The sequence below is a fragment of the Lytechinus pictus genome, chromosome 8 (assembly GCF_037042905.1).
Source record: "Lytechinus pictus isolate F3 Inbred chromosome 8, Lp3.0, whole genome shotgun sequence".
Lineage (NCBI taxonomy): Eukaryota > Metazoa > Echinodermata > Echinoidea > Temnopleuroida > Toxopneustidae > Lytechinus > Lytechinus pictus.
This window is the reverse complement of record NC_087252.1, coordinates 17913575-17934980: the sequence shown is the minus strand read 5'-3', so window position 1 is coordinate 17934980 and position 21406 is coordinate 17913575. Positions and strand designations below refer to the sequence as shown.

Below are 21406 nucleotides of genomic sequence, written 5' to 3'. Positions count from 1 at the left end.
AAACTGTTTGATATTGCAACTAATCATTGCTTTTGATTTTCTTAGATTGTAGGTTTTATTGTTTCCTTGTTTTTATGCTCTGAGGATGTCATGGCCTATCCCCCCAAGATACGTACTTGCATCATTTTGGACTTGTAAACATTAATCCCCATCTCAACCTAAATCATACATTTTAAAAGTCTTTTATTTGTACGTAAGGATACCAGACTCATTACTGGTCACGTTTTCAACGTCAGTCGTCTACTAGTATCTCATAGAGCATTTATTACTTCATCAAGCAAGTAAACATTATTCATGAAATGATTATATGTTTTAATCTTTCGGAATAATCACTGGCGGATCCAGGGGGGGGGGGTGGGGGTACACCCGGCCCGTCCCTCCCACCACCACCTTGAGAATCAAAATTAAAATGTGTTATGTAAAAATTCCATTAAAACAGAGGTGTGCCCCCTCTTTTGAAATTGAAGACCTTTTTTTTTTCTTTTTTAATTTCCTCGTTAAAATTTCCCTCCGAAAAATTTGCGCCCTCCCCTTTGGAAAATCCCGGATCCGCCCCTGGGAATAATCAACGTATTCAGTTGTATTTCACTTTTCAATATTGATTTGATGTCATACACATGTATTTATGTTGGAACATATTTCTTTCTAACTAAGAAATATGTGTAATGTGTAAAATTAATTATAATTTCAAAGAAAGAAATTACTTTGTTCAAATATTTTCTACAAAAAATGGAAATTTCAGTATTAAACGGTTAAACTCTATTTTGTTAAGAATGGTAAATATTAATGTAGGAGTAGTGAAATCTACGTAACCACTAACCAGACATGCCTTAAACTGTTACAAATGATACAGTTGGGATACAACTTTGGGCAGAGCTTCTTCAAATGACGTTCAATTCTTTTCTAACTTTTGGAGAGTGCCATATTTCATTCGATTACGCTCCTCTATGTGTAATAATTATGAATTGTTTATGGTTGTATATCATGTACTTTTGCGTTTTACTATTCTTTTGTACACGTGATTATTTTATCGAATGGAATGAATTAAGATTCTTGATTCTTGACATTAATGGAACATAACTACCAAGATTAACATTGATACTGGTGAATTGATGAATTTGTAAAGTAGGAAAATAATTGGCGCTTGAAGGTCGAAACATAATATTCTTACGAGGTAACTTTACTAGTAACTAGGTTAAATATATAGAGCCTATCCGGTGTACAGAAAGCTATCTCTCCTGATTGAAACTGTCTTAGGTAATACCATTCTCTCTCAGGTTTTTCAATCTTGTAATCAGATATAAGAGTCTTGATGTGTTTCAGCTCACCGGTGTACTCATCGATATTGAGCAGGCCGTCCTCGTGTCTTACAGAGGCAATCAGGGTTGTATTGTCTTTAGTCACATCAGCAACGAGGTAAATTTCCTTAGGTTTCCATAATCTATGCATTATATTACCGTCCTTATCAATACGTGCTATTCGATTCTTGAACTGCTTAACGATCAATGAATCACCATAACTTTTGATTTGTGCAGGTTCATACCAATCGCATGGTATCTCCCTGATAGCCTTCCCACCTGATGGTGAGAATACCTGGATCTTCTTAGCTTTCCTGTAGCTAACATAGATCAGATCATTGCTGTCTACAGTGAGACCACCAGACTCACCTTCACTATCCCCTATAGTATCGAATGATAGATCCTGCTTCTCTTCGTCTGATGTGTACAGTGATATCTTATTATTTGTATCAAGTAAAACATATCGACTATCAGAGAGGAATCCTATTTCACGTATCCATAAATCTTTAATGACTGTCTTCTGCAGCTGACCATCAGCAGAGTAGATTTCGATTCCTCCAAATCTTGATCCAACAGCAACTATGCCATTCTTTGAAGTCACCATGCCATTCATACTATCTTTCTTTGAGAGTAGTACATTGCATTTCGCGGGCTCGTAATTCACAATCCTCAGTTCCCCCATTGATAATGCATCAGGATTGCAGCTCGGTGTAAAAGTCAGTTCCTCTGCATGATCACCTTCATTAATAGCAACCTTTACCTTTGGATCATCTCTATCTAGTACATTCTTCAATTCACCAATCAATGAACCACGAATCGCTACAACATCTCCTTCTAGTGGGGCTTTCAAAGTATTACTCACCAATTCTCTCGCACTCTCAATACTCTTAATCAACCTCTCATCATCAATTTTCATATTATTTAAACTCTTGCATAATTTTTCTCTCTGATCTTCTAATTGCCTTTTCAAGGTAGCATTTCTCTCATTTATTTTCTTCATAGCTTCTTCACTAATATTGTCAAGCTTCACATTTTCCGCATTAATGTGATTGTGAACACGTTTGATTTGATTATCAATACAGGTCATATGATTCTTGACTCTTGTAACTTTTTTCTTTCCTGTACCCTGAAGTAACTCAGAGCTCTTCTTGAAAGACGAATTGTGCTGTCGTATATCTTCCACATCGTGGCCCTTTTTCTCGTGGTAGAGCATACGACATCTTATGCAAATGAGCTTCTTACATGTCGTGCATACGTCAGAGCACTCGTACTCTTCAGATTTATGTACTTCTTCTTGACAGTAAACCTTCTTCTTTAAGACTACCCTACCCTTCCTGATGTCTTCAACCCTCACTACTTTGTGATTAAGATTAGGTTTCCATGTGTCATGAGCTTGCAGACATTCATTACACATGTTCTTAGCACACTCGCAACAGAAGTATGTGGCACTTGCTCGGTTGTCACACACGTCACAGAGCTGCCTACTATTCCTGAAGTCATCAACAAGTGACTTAACAGGTGTATTAATTTTAAGATTCGCAACATCGCCATCTGTGACATTAGTTCGGTTGCTACATATTGGACATGATAAAGTATTCCTCTGTACAGAGCATGCTAGAATACCTTGAATACATTTTTGACAAAATGTGTGTGTACATGACAGTTGTTTTGGTTCATTCAGCAAACCAGAACAAACCGGACACTTTAAACTTTGCAAAACAGTATGCTCAAGTGTCGCCATGATATGTGCTAGTATAATGTACGTAAGAGATCTCTACAATTATTTACAAAATCTGTAGGATTTTGATATTTTCAACTCCAGTTTGCAGGTAAACCGTGTAATAAATAATACTGCAAACTATGTTAAACCACAAATGTCTGTTATCCACAAAGGCAGCTCTGAATCACAGCAAAGGACCTTACATACCCTGAGATAAAAAGAAGAAAAAGAAGAAAAATGTTTGATTCAACTTGACTTGAATATTGAAAAGGTATTGGGATATCAGGTAAATGCAAACATAATGTTTTAGAATTGACTAGCAGAGATGGCATATTTCTGTGTTGCGCTTTAAGACAGTATTGAAAACCCATCCACTAAACATTGGGCAACATTTGTCTTTCAAAAGCTAAGTATAGCAAATTGAGCAAAAAGGTCTATGAAATAGATGAACAAAAATAACGCTAAAATTTCATCAAAACTGAAAGTAAAATCGGATGTTTTCATCATTTTCACTTTTTGCTTATCTTCACATAAGTAATTGACATGCATCATTACTGAAAGGCAAAATGGATGGTCCTAACTTGACGGCATCCACCACCTATTTACTTTGTATTTTATTATGTGAAAAACATTGTTTGATCACTTCTTGATAACATGCATTTTTGTAACCAAAATTTATTCAATGTAGAGTTTCTTTATTGCAAGGTTTCAAAAATCTGACATTGTCAATAATTCATATAACATGACATGTAAACACATCAGCTCTCTCATCTTCATATCACCTCAAATGTGCGTTTAACACTTTTTAGAAAATGAAAAAAAATTAGAACGTTTTTCTTTTGTCGTACCCCAAATTGTTGATTCTTTTAATGTCATGTTTTTAATCTCATGAATAAAAATACAAATGGTGACTGGATGACGTCATTGTGATCTGATGACCTTGTGAAGTTTGTCACGACATGTTCATGGCAGTCTTGATAGATGTATTGGAAATTAAAGTAGATTTTTATGGTGGATAGCGTTGTGACAAACTTTAAGAATAAAAATAAATGAATGATAAGGGTTAATAAAACAACAGACCACCAAATAAATCAAGTACAAAAAAGAGAGAGAGATGATGTATGAAATGACAGACAGTGTTAAATCAATAGCAATAGAATATAGAACTTGAAATATACAATATTTTTTAAGGAGTTATCATACCGATAGTGAAAATATACAGGTAGAATGTCAGTGATCACTCCGTCAAGAACCATGCGATGTGAATGAGGAGGAGATCTATAGAATGTGGACACAGTTAATTCGTAAGTTTTATCGCTGATAAAATATCATTAAGGCATTAACTTCTTTTTTATTATTGATTTAACAAATCATCTGTCATAGTTACTTCGACTACAATTTAAGCGATTTAATACATTTTGTGATGCAACTGTTCACATATTATCTGCTACTATTGATATCCTTTCATATGGGATCGCCCAAATATCTGAAAATATAATATGTATAGAATTCACATTCTATCCAAATGTTTACCAACAAAATGTGATTTAGATATCGCTAATGTAAAATATTAATCATGGAAAACCTAAGTTATTAAAGCAAACAGATTTTTCATTCACTTTCAATTGATAGACCACCTGAAACATAAACAAGATAATTCTCATGAAACAACCCAAACTTTCAAATAGTAGGCAAAAATTTCAATGATAGCAATAAAATGAAGCACTTTGCAAATACCGGATTTGATTAAAAGTAATCATACCGGTAGTGACACGTTGGAATGTCTTTGGTCACTCCTGGAGGATGTGGATAAGCCAGGTCTTAATTTGTCTATGCTTCATCACTGGAAAGCAAAGGCCAAGAATGCAGTTTACATTGCTGAGAGATGTTCTGCTGTTGGTAGTAACAAAAATGGAAGGTTTTCTTAGCTTATAATCTAGTCATGTATAGGCAACAGAAAATCTGTAATACTAATAAACGTGTGTGATTGTCTGATCTGTCTACTGCGAAAAGCTACTAACGGTGGCTGTAGAGAAGACTCACAGATCGTTTATGATCGTTCATGGTCGTTCATGAGTGAAGACCAGAGCCACTCGCAGCATCAGACTCATATCAGCTAGCAAGATAACTGTAGACTCTGCCTAGCACATTTTTGTTTTCCTTTAGTTTTTCGTGGTCTATAAGTTAGTGCTTAAGATAAGTGACACATATGCATAAATCTGACAGAAAGTGTAAAGTTTGGTAAAACAGGGGTATTTTGGGGCGCTGATTAAAAAAAGAATTGCCGGCCCAAAGCGATCAGACCATCGGGTCGGTAGCCATATCAAAATCCAAGATGGCCGCCAAGAAAAACCATGAAATATCATTTTATTGACTTAATACCTGACATGTAAAACTGCTATTTTCTATATGTTTCCTATAATGGTATAATTAATTCATCGCTATCATTTCAGTGTTTCTATCAGTGAAAAAATATACAATTAGTAGTCTTATAATTAGTAACTGTTCCAATTTGATAACCAAGCACTGTTATCTTTGAATCAGATTTTGTCTTCATATTCATGTATGATATGATAATTTTTGTTGTTCTTTGTGTTTTCATCAGGTCATTGATGAAAAACAGTTTTATGCTGATCTTTTATACCTGAATAGATATGTTCTAATAAATAAATAAATAAATATCTGACACACAGGGGTATTTTGAGGCACTGATTGCCTCCCTGCAATGTGAACACCTGGTCGGTGTCAGAGTGGCCGCCACCTTCAAATCCAAGGTGGCCGCAATAAAATATCGTTGCAATAATTTTCGTGATTTGATATTAACTATTTATCTATTTTTCATGGCATGGCAACTTACGCAGTGTGAACTTCATAAAGGACATGTAATTTTTTTTTAATAAAAGAGGTAAGCGATACTTTACATAAGAGGCAGATATGCAGGGGTTTTGACAATGTAGGCATATATTAGATAGCCAAGCGCGATTGGTCAATTGCGCGTCACGTGATATGATCGAAATCAGTGTATTTTCCCAGCCGGTCCACCTTTGATGAATATATTGACCAGCTGGTCGATGAATATATTTTTATACGTGTCTTGCGCCCTCTTTTGGATTAGATGTTACCAATTAAACTGGGCGTTGTGGCGTGCGCCTGTAATCCAAGCTGTGGGGAAGTTACAAATTGATGCAGAGGTTCGAGGTTCGAGCCCTGGTCACGTCTTTCGGATGGTGACGTTAAAGGTCGGTCCCAGACGTAAATAATCATATCTGATTGATACACGTCTGACAAAACTCAGATACACACACACACACACACACACAGGATAACATAGGGTTTTTTTTTTTCATATGAAAACGTCTCTACACAATTTGTAGACACACATGTCTGCAGAGCCTCTTCCAATGCTACTGACACGACTCGGGACACGACGCGCGGTCTGACACGTCACAGAAAAAAAAAAAGGCTCGGACTGATCCATTCGGATATGAGGGGTATAAAAGTACGCAGTCCGGAGAGAAAATTACTGCGCGCCTCAATTACGTTCGCTGCACGGAAATGCATGTTATTTTACATTGTAAATAATGTACAGTGTATGTATATAGATAGTAACAATGCTATGAACCGCCATCTCGTTTATTTATTATGACTGGAGAAGTGCGTTTATGTAAATATGTGTTGGAGTGCATATCCATACCCACCGCTCTGCTTCGGTACCCGGCCCGGGGCCCCAGCCCGGCTGGACGTGAACGTGCATACACACCCAGTCATATAGGGCCTACGCCGGTTTATAAGACAACTTACTATCTACCGTAGACAAAATGGAACGATCCTAGTACTAACACACAACGTCTTCGTGTAGAATTTGACACAGGGAGCGATTAGGCATGCCTTCAAAATTTTCAATAAAACTTAATTTCTTTTTGGAATTATTCAAAATGATTCCCTGTGTGATTCGTAAGGTATACTACTGTTAAGATGGTAAAATATTTAATTCAGTTCCTCAGAAAAAAAACAATGCAACTCACCAATAAAATTCGACAAAGCTCCCCAAAGCTCGGGCTGCAGCATAAGGTTCGATCACCGAGCTGCAACACGCGTATTATGCATGGGTTGTCCTTGGCAACCACGGGTACGGGTTTACTCTGACCGGGCAAAATGTCAACATTTTGAAACGAACAAAGAGATTGGATTAAAAAATGACGGTACTTTCTTTTAACTAATCAAAATGGATGTTATATCATTGTAATCATAGTGATCTGAACTTTCAGATGATGTTTCACTTTCTTACTTGGCTTGATTTGGCGCGAAGTTATCAGAGCAAAAGATATGTGAAGTCCTTGATTTGTAGCCCTCTCTCACACAAAATTGGGGGAAACTTGAAAAATGTAAGTCTAAAATGACGGTATCTTAAATTCTACATATTTGATATGATTAATATGATGATAAAGCTGAAAATCTAAATTTTCTAGATCTGCTTCACTTTTTGATATTGACTCAATATTAAAAAAACGACAACGAGTTGAAGTGCGAAAACAACGGATTTTTGCGCGTTTTTTTTGTTGCAAAGTCTGAGTTGAAATCAGAGTGATGGCTTAAGTGTACATCACGTTTTCACATGGTGCACACCTAGTTACCAATAATACATATAGCATTTCCATTTATTTGAAAGCAGGATCAAAGGGCATTGTAGATTAAATGCCTTGCTCACGGCCATAGGTGCCGCGGCCTTGGATCGAACCACGGACTTTCCGTGTATAGCCAGGCGCCTTATACCACTCGGCCACGGCACCTCCACCTCCATATGTGGGACTAAAGTAGCGATCGTTTGCAATCGATCAACACTCGATATCAATGTTGCAATACATTTTCGGGGCGAGTATAGTACCGAGTAATTTAAAATTGTTGTAGTGCAGTGAGTCCGGTCCAGGTCCAGGTCCAGTCCCAGTTTAATTCAACAATACTTCAAAAGGGAGCCTAGATCTGTGCTGTGGATACGGATTACTCGGAGCAAGAGTTATGCGAGTGCATTCGATCATTCTACGCAGAGGAGTGGCGGGGAAATGGTCAATGGTACGCAAAGAGTTCTATGGTCACAATACGCCATGGTCTCCAGAGGCACTTTCTTTAAAAAAAAAAAGGCAATGGACATTGTGAACAGTGTTGAATTTAGACGTGCAAACGACATGTTTGCTGCAGTCCTCCATAAACTGAAAGCTGAAGGAAAGGGTTCAATTACACACAAGGATCCTATTAGTAAGGAAGACCTTAAAAAAATAATGACCTCGTGAGCCTTGGACCGTTCTACTCCGAGAGGCCTCAATAATGCTGTGTTTGTGAATCATGTTACACCTGTGTAACAGAGGCAGGGGGAATCTCAAGGATCTAAGGACAGACGACTTTGCTATTGCTACAGATTTTAGCCATAGGAGATATGTTTATCTTGCGAAGAATAAACTGACTAAAAATCACAGAGGAGACAAACATGATGACTCAAGGAGCCAATGTGGTCGGATGTATGAGACGAAGGATGACCATTGTCCCGTCAAGTCGTTCTGTGAATATGTTTTGCATCTGAATCGTGACTTTCCGTTTTTTTTGGCAACGCCCCAAATCAAGTGCGTCTCAAAAAAATGTCAAACATGAAAGCGGTCCAGTCCCAGGGACAGTAGAACAATATATTGTTCTACTGTCCCTGGGACTGGACCGCTGTCATGTTTGACATTTTTATCACACCATGGCACATTTTGTTGGTATACCAACAAAATGTGCCATGGTGTGATCATCAGGTTGTTGGTAAGAATGTATTGGGGAACACAAGGAAAAGCATAAGCAGTAAAGCTAAAACGTCAAGTCTTAAACATTAATCTCGAGTTGACGAAGGACATAAACCACCAATGAGCTTATGCTCGTCATAGAATTGTCAGTTGAAGGTTACGCTTTCTAGTCCTAGTAGTACAAGGTCTAAAGCTAGTGCCAGATTTGGTCCTGGTCCTGGATCTGGTTAAGCAAAAGAAAGATCAGGACCACCAAGTACAGTCACCAGGCCACCACCTAGTCCTGTTTCATCTCATCCACCACCAGATTCTGCACCTGACGTTATTAGTCAGCCTCAGGATCTACAGAGATCCACATTGGGTCCTGGACCAAGTCCTGGTTCGACAACAGAGAGATCAGCCTCAGGAAAACCTTGATCAATCAGTAGGCTGCCATCTGGTCCTGTTATATCTCATTCCCAAATTTGTGCATCTGATGTCACAGCTCATAATCAACATGGATCTCATTTAGCCCTGTGTCCTGGACCTGGACCGGACTCACAGTCCTCATCTCAAATGAACTTTGTATCAAACAATTAGGATGTGGACCAGAAAAGGGTAGTACAGTAACACTTTCATCAGTGTACTGTAAACATAATAAACAAGTAGACAATACTGCATCGTACCCTATGTAATTATGTTGCGTTCGTGTTTGTTGTTATTACGTTGAACAGTCGGAACGGTTGGAATTTCATTGGGATGTAGACTACCGCTATGACTGTTTTCCTTATCGATGCTTTTGGCTTTATCTCTGTTGGAATTGGAATTTTTGCAGGGAATGGATCTGGTAAGTACATTCTATATTTTGTTAGTTGATCTAGATCTAGTGGATCTAGATCTAGTTTCATCTAGGCCTAGGTCTAGTTTCTCTACAAATTAGAGTCTATATACAGAATCTCCATCACTTCAGGCTATCTAATATAAAAGATATTGAATGGTTGGGTATGTAAAATAGACATTCTTTGGACCGCCTAAAGGATTTATATTTTCCCTCGTGTTCATATTTTCTCTCAGCGCTGCGCACTTCAGGGAAAAAATAACCCCTCGGGAAAATATGAATCCGGCGGTCCAAAGAATGTTTATATTACACACCCCATCAGTCAATATCTGAATAACCTTGATACATTGTCCCGCCTTTGAAATTATAAAATACATACTAAGGAATTTTCAAATTAGGTTGATTATGACTACAAATAGACAAATGATTTTTTTTCCACAGTTGAAAATACAATTATTTAGAAAATAGGGCCTATGCCAGGGTGTAATTACCCGAAATTAAAAAAATCTTTGATTAAAAACATATAGTACAACAAATATTGCTTTTGTGAGAGAATTAAACCTGCAAGATGAGTATTCGTTTAACTGCACTTTTGAAGGAATAAACTAATAATAAATTCCTACTACACGTGGATAGGGAATTCCAAACATCGGGACCATATAGTTTTGTGAGCCAACAACGTGCGAGGGTTGTAAAAGTCCATATTAAATGCTTCACTTATATGTTGGATATGGATAGCATTCTTGTGGAAACATAGTGAAAATGCGGGCAGGTAACATTTCGGCACTGAATCGATAGATTAAAAGGGAAGTTTGAAGGAAATGGATATCATCAACAGCCAGACATTGACAATGTGGTAAGGGTAACCAAACAAACTAGCATAGAATAGAAAATTGCTTTGTCTACAACAGAAGAACTTCATATGTGACTTTCCTTCATATTGTCCAAAGAGAACTACAACATGACACAGCAGGTAGAATAAGACTATTGTGAAAAATGCATATTATTTTGTCAGGTTCAATGTATTCAATATAGTGTAGTTTATATTTCGAGAAAATGATTTACTGATGTGTTTCAAGTGATAATTCCATCAAAGTTGACCTTTAACGAACATCCCTATGATCCTAGTAGACACCTTTGTTTAAAAAAAGTATTGTCAAGTTTTATTCTTAAATCACAGTTACCATTAGCCTTCCTCCCTTTGAAATGTTTATCATATGTTTCCATTAGAAGATATAGTAGTCTGTTTGGACAACTTCCGGTAGAGGGGATTAACATAGTTAATTATTAATGAATTATTAATAATTAGTTAATTATTAATTGATTATTAGTTAATTATTAATTAATTATCAATTAGGTGTTTGTTGATATCGGTGAGGTCAAAAGCGAAGAGTCGTTATGGGGATGAACATAATTAATTTTAAAATTTATGTTAGACAAAGCGGTCAAGTTGGACATGGATATTTTTTGGTAATGTGTGGAGAGTATGGATTGATGATGGGACAATAGAATTAGGGGTGTGTGTTGGTCAAGTTCACTCTTGGTGGTTTTGGATGCAGGTAGATGTTTGCCAAGCAGCTCATCTGTGCGTGTGGAGGGTATGGATTGATGATGGGACAATAGAATTAGGGATGTGTTGGTCAAGTTCACTCTTGATGGTTTTGGATGCAGGTAGATGTTTGCCAAGCAGCTCATCTTTGGATAAAGCTAAAGCCAAGTAGTCTTCAAGACATCTGCAGGAAGCCATATTGTAGTTGCATAATTATGAAATAACGGTGACCTCGTGAAACACTTGGTTAAGGTGACCATAGGGATACATCATTGATTAGTGGCCCTCGATATGGTCATGAAGTTAGAGTGGTATAGGATTATTGGTTACACAGTGAATATAATTTCAGGGAAGAGGGTCGCTTACAATTTAACATTACTTTTTCCATGGTTTCAGGCAGGAAATAGCTGTCACCCAATCGGTACGTCTCATTCCGCCAGTTTGCCACCATCTTGGCGTTGTAGCGTCTACGGCGAAACATCAGCATCGTCATGATCATGGGGTTGTTCCTTGTGGGGGTAATAAGAGAATTTAGCTGGAATCCACTTCATTCCCTCATATTATTCCATCAGTGCGGCGTTGCGGCGTCTAACGGCGTCATGGGTTGCGGTATAGAAGGATCACAATTTACCATTTGGCAATGAGTTCGATCGATGAACTTTGGTGATTGAAGATATGATGTTAAATGTCGGTCCCAATTATAAACCATCATTTCTCATAGATACATGTCTGTAAACACTGAAGTACAAACACTCACACACTCTAACAGAAACACACACTCTCTATTTATCCGATAGTGGGGGTTAACACTTCTTTCAATTATTTGTACCATGACCCTGCATGCCCCTCCGTTTATTTAAAAAATCTTCAACCTCGAAAAAAATCAATATTCAGATTGAGTGTCAATTCAAAGAGCATGAATGTATCAATGTTGACGATAAAGGGCACTTTATCATTTGGAATAATTTTTTATTCAATTTTGTATTTCCCGAGATCGAAGTTCAGGATATCTCATTTTTTATGGGAAATATATTTGCAGAGGGCACTAAATCGGATCAAATCGTCAAATTTTATGTTTGCAAGGATTTGATTTAATAAAACAAAAAAATAACTTTCACTCTTTTGAGATTGTTATGTTTTAGGAATGTTATTATTATTATTATTATTACTATTGTTATTATTATTATTATTACTATTATTATTATTATTATTACTATTGTTATTATCATTACTATTGTTATTATAATTACTATTATAAACACAAAACCTCAGTGCGACGCGATTTTTCAAGTGTCAATGTTTGCTGTGCCCCTGCATGCATTTATGCCCCTTTTCCGTTTATTTTCAAAATCCTTGAGGAAACATTTCATGTAGTTCCAATAACAGCAAGATTATCACAATGTTGACAGAGGGTATGAATGAACTATGACACTTAATGAAGAAGATGTTCAGAAAATCTATCTCATTGAAAGAATTGTATTGCCAACAGATGGTTCGTGATGAACTATTACATTTATTATTTGGATAATGTGGCCAATAGATGGCGTTGCTATATCATTTTAGAATAAATTTATTTGGAAACTGTACTTTCAGAGAAGTTTAGAATATCTCCTTTACAGTAAAGTAACATTGCAGATAGAATTAAGGCGCTCAATCGCATCGTCAAATCTGTAAATTTAATATAGGCCTACGATGTGACATGATTGAAAGCACTTCATTGCGGCGTACATTGCTCTGTTTTGATGGCGTTACGGCAATGTTACGGCGGCGTAAGGTGGCGTTACGGCGCATCTAACGGCAAAGTCATGAATTCAATTTTTATTTTTGTTGATAGAAGGCGTTTAATCGTATCAATTCGTCTAACAACAAAGCACAAGAGAAGAAAAACAAACACATGCAAAAAAATATTTCACATCAGCAAATTTTGTAATTTTAATTCAAGTATGAAACAAGATATTAACAAGCAATGCAGATTTCAAATCTGTATAGTATCAGAAAGTACATTCATTTTAATATATTTGGTCACTTTCTTGGAAGTTATCAGCATGGAAAATATATCATTTCATCATGATCATAATACAAGTACAGCTTTCTACAATCTACAAAGTTTGTTCTGTATAATTATGTGAACTAGTTGTCGGTTTCTTCAGTCCCTTCCATCTCTTCTTCATCCTTCTCTTCTTCCTGGTATTGAAATAGGACATCAAACTTTGTTCTGTGTCTGGCCAACACGCGTTGAATTGCTTTCCGAATATCCATTCCATTCTCTACTCTTTCTTTGATATCAGATAGAATGTCAAGATTGGTGTCATCTTCTTCAAGATACAAGCTATGTCGCAAGAAGTAAGAGTAGTGGTCGAAGAAGATTCGTTTGACTGCCCATAAAACTGTTGTGTGAGCATTCTCTTGAGCTTCTACCTCACTCATACCCCTTGAGATATATTTTTCGTACTTTTCATTTCTCATCTCATCGGTTGCTGCTAGAGCTAGTTTGAACCATTCTTGATAAACCAGGTTGTCTTCAGGATCTCCATTGTCTTCTTCTTTGCTTTCTGATTTTATCATTTTAGAATCTTCCTCTATGATATTTTCATTATCACTGGAGTCTTCATTCTCAGATTCAGTTTCATTCGGTTCCTCATCCGTTTCCATTTCTCGATGCGCAGTTTGTTCGTGCCTCTTCACGTCAAACCTGCGACTATACGTCTTATCGCATAAGGAACAAGCAAATCGGTTTGAGAGAGTATTCATGTTGATCTGAAGATGTTAAGCTTGCAAATGACAGTGCAACACTTGCATCACCACTTTATATTGCTTTGACCATGCTGAGTATTGTCAAACTATGACGCCATGAGGCGCAGTGTTCATGACTTTGCCGTTAGATGCGCCTTAGCGCCACTAGCGCCAACTTACGCCGCCGTAACATTGCCGTAACGCCGTCAAAACAGAGCAATGTACGCCGCAATGAAGTGCTTTCAATCATGTCACATCGTAGGCCTATATTAAATTTACAGATTTGACGATGCGATTGAGCGCCTTAATTCTATCTGCAATGTTACTTTACTGTAAAGGAGATATTCTAAACTTCTCTGAAAGTACAGTTTCCAAATAAATTTATTCTAAAATGATATAGCAACGCCATCTATTGGCCACATTATCCAAATAATAAATGTAATAGTTCATCACGAACCATCTGTTGGCAATACAATTCTTTCAATGAGATAGATTTTCTGAACATCTTCTTCATGAAGTGTCATAGTTCATTCATACCCTCTGTCAACATTGTGATAATCTTGCTGTTATTGGAACTACATGAAATGTTTCCTCAAGGATTTTGAAAATAAACGGAAAAGGGGCATGAATGCATGCAGGGGCACAGCAAACATTGACACTTGAAAAATCGCGTCGCACTGAGGTTTTGTGTTTATAATAGTAATTATAATAACAATAGTAATGATAATAACAATAGTAATAATAATAATAATAGCAATAGTAATAATAATAATAATAACAATAGTAATAACAATAATAATAATAACATTCCTAAAACATAACAATCTCAAAAGAGTGAAAGTTATTTTTTTGTTTTATTAAATCAAATCCTTGCAAACATAAAATTTGACGATTTGATCCGATTTAGTGCCCTCTGCAAATATATTTCCCATAAAAAATGAGATATCCTGAACTTCGATCTCGGGAAATACAAAATTGAATTAAAAATTATTCCAAATGATAAAGTGCCCTTTATCGTCAACATTGATACATTCATGCTCTTTGAATTGACACTCGATCTGAATATTGTTTTTTTTCGAGGTTGAAGATTTTTTAAATAAACGGAGGGGCATGCAGGGTCATGGTACAAATAATTGAAAGAAGTGTTAACCCCCACTATCGGATAAATAGAGAGTGTGTGTTTCTGTTAGAGTGTGTGAGTGTTTGTACTTCAGTTTTTACAGACATGTATCTATGAGAAATGATGGTTTATAATTGGGACCGACATTTAACATCATATCTTCAATCACCAAAGTTCATCGATCGAACTCATTGCCAAATGGTAAATTGTGATCCTTCTATACCGCAACCCATGGCGCCGTTAGACGCCGCAACGCCGCACTGCTGGAATAATATGAGGGAATGAAGTGGATTCCAGCTAAATTCTCTTATTACCCCCACAAGGCACAACCCCATGATCATGACGATGCTGATGTTTCGCCGTAGACGCTACAACGCCAAGATGGTGGCAAACTGGCGGAATGAGACGTACCGATTGAATGACAGCTATTTCCTACCTGAAACCATGGAAAAAGTAATGTTAAATTGTAAGCGACCCCCCTCCCTGAAATTATATTCACTGTGTAACTAATAATCCTATACCACTCTAACTTCATGACCATATCGAGGGCCACTAATCAATGATGTATCCCTATGGTCACCTTAACCAAGTGTTTCACGAGGTCACCGTTATTTCATAATTATGCAACTACAATATTGCTTCCTACAGATGTCTTGAAGACTACTTGGCTTTAGCTTTATCCAAAGATGAGCTGCTTGGCAAACATCTACCTGCATCCAAAACCACCAAGAGTGAACTTGACCAACACATCCCTAATTATATTGTCCCATCATCAATCCATACCCTCCACACGCACAGATGAGCTGCTTGGCAAACATCTACCTGCATCCAAAACCACCAAGAGTGAACTTGACCAACACACACCCCTAATTCTATTGTCCCATCATCAATCCATACTCTCCACACATTACCAAAAAATATCCATGTCCAACTTGACCGCTTTGTCTAACATAAATTTTAAAATTAATTATGTTCATCCCCATAACGACTCTTCGCTTTTGACCTCACCGATATCAACAAACACCTAATTGATAATTAATTAATAATTAACAAATAATCAATTAATAATTAACTAATTATTAATAATTCATTAATAATTAACTATGTTAATCCCCTCTACCGGAAGTTGTCCAAACAGACTACTATATCTTCTTCCATTCGGTGATAGCATATTACCTCGAAACCCACTAGATAGTTTTAAAAGTGTAGGAGTCCTTCCTAGGATATCAATATCACGATGGGATAGACAAATACTTGTGTCATCCGCAAAAAATATGTAATTTAATGTGTTTAGCACCATGTACATGCCGTTGATATAAATCAGAAATAAAAATGGACCAAAAATAGAACCCTGTGGTACTTCCCATAAAAAATAGTATACCACATTTAGAAAAGTTAAGGGATGTGTGCTGTCTTCTATTTGAATGATAACTTTTAAACCAATTTAGCGCACTTTTGCCCCTATCTCTATCCTAATCCAACCATTTGTCTACCCCCCGGGCTTTGCCCAAACGGAAGCGTTGGAACCCTTTTTCACCGAGTTTTGAATGTATGTTAAACCTTTTCAACAGCAGAATCAAAGAGTCATTAGTCTAAATCGGCTCATAACCACTTGGCCTACAGTCAGTTGGCAAAATGGTCTAACATCGTTTGGTTTAATATCTCAAATGACAAAATGAAGAACAAGACTACCAACTGTGGTAAAAAAAAAAAAAAAAAAAAAACAATGGACCAAAGTTAATGATTTGTGCATCGTATTTGTATTAGACAAATTTAATTTTATTTTAGACCATTTGATGATTAGTAAGAATGGGAATTAGACCAACTAAGGATGGGGTTCCAGTCAACAATTAAGAGGCAAACAGACGCTCCTAACGCACCATTTCGTCAAAACCTGGAGGGTCTTTGGACGAAGCGGTAGTAGTATTAGTAGTAGTAGTAGTAGTAGTAGTAGTATTAGTAGTATTATATTAGTAGAAGTAATAGTAGTATTAGAAGCAATGGTAATATAATTTGATGTTAATGTTTTTTTTTTGCTGAAGTAGTATTAATACTATTAATAGTAGAAGTAGTAGCAGTTGTAGCATAAATATCAATATTATTATTATTATCATTAGTAGTAGTAGTAGTAGTAGTAGTAGTAGTGATTCCAAAATAGTCCTAAAGAGTAGTACAATTTAATTTGAAATATTTAGTATCTTGATACATGTATATTCACGATGAATGATTTATGTTTGGGAATCCCCACCTTATAACGGATGTTGCAACATTTTGTAGCAAGAGGTTCCGTTGGTTATCATTATAATTAGGGATGGGTTGATTTATTCTTTGTTTAGTGTTTTCATGTCATAATTAGTCAATTCTTATTGAACATCATTTGAAGTTGTAATATATTTATCATACAACGCAATGAATTGTGTAATGAAGTTCTTGTACTTTTCTTTTGTCCTACCAGCTACCTGTATACGGTAAACGAGTAAATTTTAACATCATTTGTGTCGTGTAGAAAGTGCTTATATTGTGCAAACGACTGTTCAGTTTGTGTATACTGATTGACGGATACATGATCTAAAAACAAACAAACACACGAACAAATACAAACAATTGGGTGGAGAGAAAAGCTAAGAAAGGCAACTAAAAATCGAGATGGTAAATTCATGAATTCATTTCAGACTACAGGTCCAGATTATAGTCCAAAAGTAGAAAAACAATAATTAAGTTCATGAAAAAAACAGATGTAAAATTTCATTTAGACTTCGTACAGAATATGTCTCTTTGACTGCTTATAAATCACATACAAAGTATATGTACAAGACTTCGAAAAACATTTCTAAAGGGTCGATAGAAAAATGTAAGTCATAAATACTATAATATATTTCGTTATATGTCTACTTAACTAGATTTTAAACACATCCAAGCTCCACCCACTTCTTTACATGATTCATGAATAGTTTGGTAATGTATTCAAAACTTTCAGCATCATTCAAATACAATGATGCATCAGACTACTAAGCCTATTCTATGAAGTTCGAATGAATATTATTTTTTAAGTTGAGTAGTTCAGTCTACCGTCAAGTGTATTTATACAACCGTTAAAATGTATACAGGGAAGTTTCTGATCGCACACTCTGTTTGTTGGTCAAAATATTGGCGATAGAATCTTTACATTATGTAGTTGTCATCATGATAATTACAGATGTCAAAAATGATCCCAACATCTGCTCAGAACGCCCGATTTTTTTTGTATGAGAACATGTTTTTGTATACATTCGCTGAGAAGCCCGGAGGAGGTATTGTGTCGCCCTAAAGCTCAAGTTTGTAGTGTCGCCTATGCGACCCTCTGATAACAAAGTGAGTGTCTGAACCTTATTGCTGTGGTATCAAGGTCATCAATGACATTCTTCTCGATTATCTTACCATCCTCGGTACAAATTCTTTAAATGAAATCGCGTTTTACTTCCTTGAGTGTACTAACAGGTTCAAATCTTTCTTCGTCAGATATTCATGGATTTTGATTTTGGAACTTCTCTCGTTTTTACCAATTACAACATAATGTAATGTTATCCCCAGGCTTGGTACGCTTCATTTTTAGTGTGATAGTTTGCGAATTTACCAATTATTTTCTTTGTGTCCTCCTGCACGAGCCAGAGGACATTGTCCAGTCGTCTCACCACTGCAACATTTGGAGCTTAGCCTACGTATAATGTAATAAATGTAAAGCCCCTTTCACAATTGGTGGTGCGACTGCTTACAACCGTTGCGATTGTGTGCAACATATATTGTGACCAAATTATCGCAAACAATCGCAAGAGCAATTGTGAAAGCCCCTTAAGAAACAGCGCAAATTCGAATCTATGACTCTTTCGTCGTTAGTTTTTCGTTCGGGATCTCACAGCCGCAGAAGAAAAAGCAGGTTCGGCTTGTGTATTGACCAGCGTCGTCAATATCTGCATTGATTTTCCGACGTTGGGATCTTATCTTGGATTTGTCTGCGTCAAACTGACGAGATTCAAACTCTCTCTACGAAATGTTTCCTACAAGTGGGCTACAGGTTCTACTATCAGTGCTGACTTTATAGATATAATGCTTCCTGAACGAGCACTGTGTAGCCGCAATCAGAGCCTAATTCCTCACGCACTTTCTTTTTATTCGGATTCGTTTACTAGCAGCGCAGTGCAAGTCATGTAGTATTTTTGTAAGTTTGTTTTTCGGTCACCTTGGTGGAAGACAAAGAACGGTTTTGGGTTTATTCCAGAGTCCCCCTCTGTACACCAGCATCACCGTGATTAATGCCGCTAAATAGGGCTATCATCCTAATATCATTCATCAATTTCAATTGTATTAGCTAATGGAAAATGTATACAATTCACTTTAAAATTCTACGCCCTGATAGAAGTTGATTTGGAAGTAAGCCTATTGGTAGTTGAAGGGCTACAGTAGAGAGTTTCGATTCTACGACGCACGACGAATTCAAGAACATAAATAATGTATTGTGAAACACCATTAATGACAATCAAGTCTCGGTCGAAATTGTTGAATGAAACAAAAAAGTTTCGTCCTGGATTCTTGACAAACAACTTAGTTTGCATCCTTTTTAAAATTTCAATCACTGCTTCTTTTTCTTTAAGATCAACAGCAGTCACCAGTACAATGACCTTCCAATCATACTTTGACGGAAATTTGACGGAAATTTTCATTGATTTCGCTGTGTTCTTAAATCCGTCCCCATTCCAGTTGCGAAAGCTTCTTAGTATTCTTGTATGTACGATGACAAGTCTGTCCTGTTAGCTTTGGTCCTTGTTCTCGACATCATCAGAAATGACAAAAATAATTATTTCAAGTTGAATATTTCGACTCAGTGTCCAAAAATATCTGCAATGCACTTCACTGCTTAGACAAAGGAGTTCCTAGTAACTCCTTGCTAACAGTTCAAATAAGGTACATTTTCATCGGCAGAAATAGTGCAAAGTTCCTTGATTTGATCCATAAGAAAGCATTTTTCTAGTGGTTAGTTTTCGTTGAAGAAACTAGAAAGAGAGATGGTTATTAGGAGGGAACTTTTTTAGATTTTGAAAGTGAGATTGGAGGAGTGAAATTATAAAATTTGAAATACGTCTCTCATGGCTACTAACATTCCCACTTAAGAAATATTCACCAGGCTCACTAGCTTAGCATGTTACTTTGCCTCCTAATAAAATAATTCAGAAATCTGCATCACCGTTGAATGATGCATGTGCAATGCCAATGTTGATTTCAGAGAATTTTGTTGTCCTGCCCCGAACAAGTTTTGTATTGTATTAACATCCGTCCTGTATTTTACAAATTGACGATACATGCACAATGTCATGCTGAGGGTATACACATATTTTACTGGCGTTTTCACTGCATTTTTAAAGAAAATTGATATATGGTTATTAATCAGGAGAGAGAGTGAATTCTGAAATGTCACAAACAACAATCTAATAATACTGACTTTTGATTAGAAATGGTCATTCAAACATCTCCAAGAAAAATTGTTGTTTTAAAGCTCCTTTTTTAACCTTCCTTCGAAATCAGCGGTGGAAGAGAAAGGGGGTGGCCGGGGTGTTTATATGTATAGTCACGTATTGTATTACCGGACACTATTGTGATTCCGGACGGGCATATAAATGCGTTCGAAAACAATTTCGTACCGTAAGACCTCCGCAATTCATTTTCACAGATCAATACATAGAACAAGATTGCAAAAACAAGGCGAAAAAATCAAACTTTTACCTTATTTATCTCTAAAATGACAGAAAATGCTTAAAATATCATATAACATAGTTTTGCATTAACAATTGATATATTTTCTAACGGAAATATGGGCCTGATTTGCCGAATTTCAATCTCGTCGGCTCCTTCGATCGAATGATGAGGTGATGTGTATTGTGGGTGATCGTCGACGGCTAGTTCTCAAGGTACCGTGCGCGAGGTTTACCGTGAGTAGAGCCGTCGACGATCGGCAGCGCATTGATAGAACTTGATGAGCGTCACGATACGAACGAGCACTGGAAAGTGCCATGAAACATGCAGCTAACCAAGAAATAAAAAAATTAATTAAGTTATCAAACACGAATTTATTACCAACATCTGCTCAGATTCGATATAAAAAAAGCAAACAAAAAGTTAGAATTTATTCATGATATGATATAAGAAGAAAAAAATCACAGAAATTTGTTCTTACATCATTATAATCAAGGATATCTTTACCCGTCCGGCGCGCGTCCGGAATCATGATGTAATTTGTCGCGCACGATAATAATTGTTTTTCGTGGAGGGGTATGCGGCAAGTGTGATGCAAAGAAAATGGTTGGTAAATATAAAATAATTTTATCATATTAATTATTTTCATAATATTTGGAATAGCAAGTGCG

At 36.6% G+C, this 21406-nt stretch overlaps 1 protein-coding gene across 1 annotated transcript; it reads right to left on the bottom strand.

The window, feature by feature from the left end:
* LOC135155084 (E3 ubiquitin-protein ligase TRIM45-like) lies at positions 1 to 4912 on the bottom strand. Its single transcript, XM_064103684.1, has 3 exons — positions 4781 to 4912; positions 4222 to 4296; positions 1 to 3226 (listed from the first exon to the last, which is right to left on the bottom strand). Exon 3 carries the CDS (start codon positions 3037 to 3039, stop codon positions 1168 to 1170), a length of 1872 nt encoding a protein of 623 aa, XP_063959754.1. The 5' UTR covers positions 3040 to 3226; positions 4222 to 4296; positions 4781 to 4912; the 3' UTR covers positions 1 to 1167.
* Positions 4913 to 21406: the final 16494 nt, after the last annotated feature.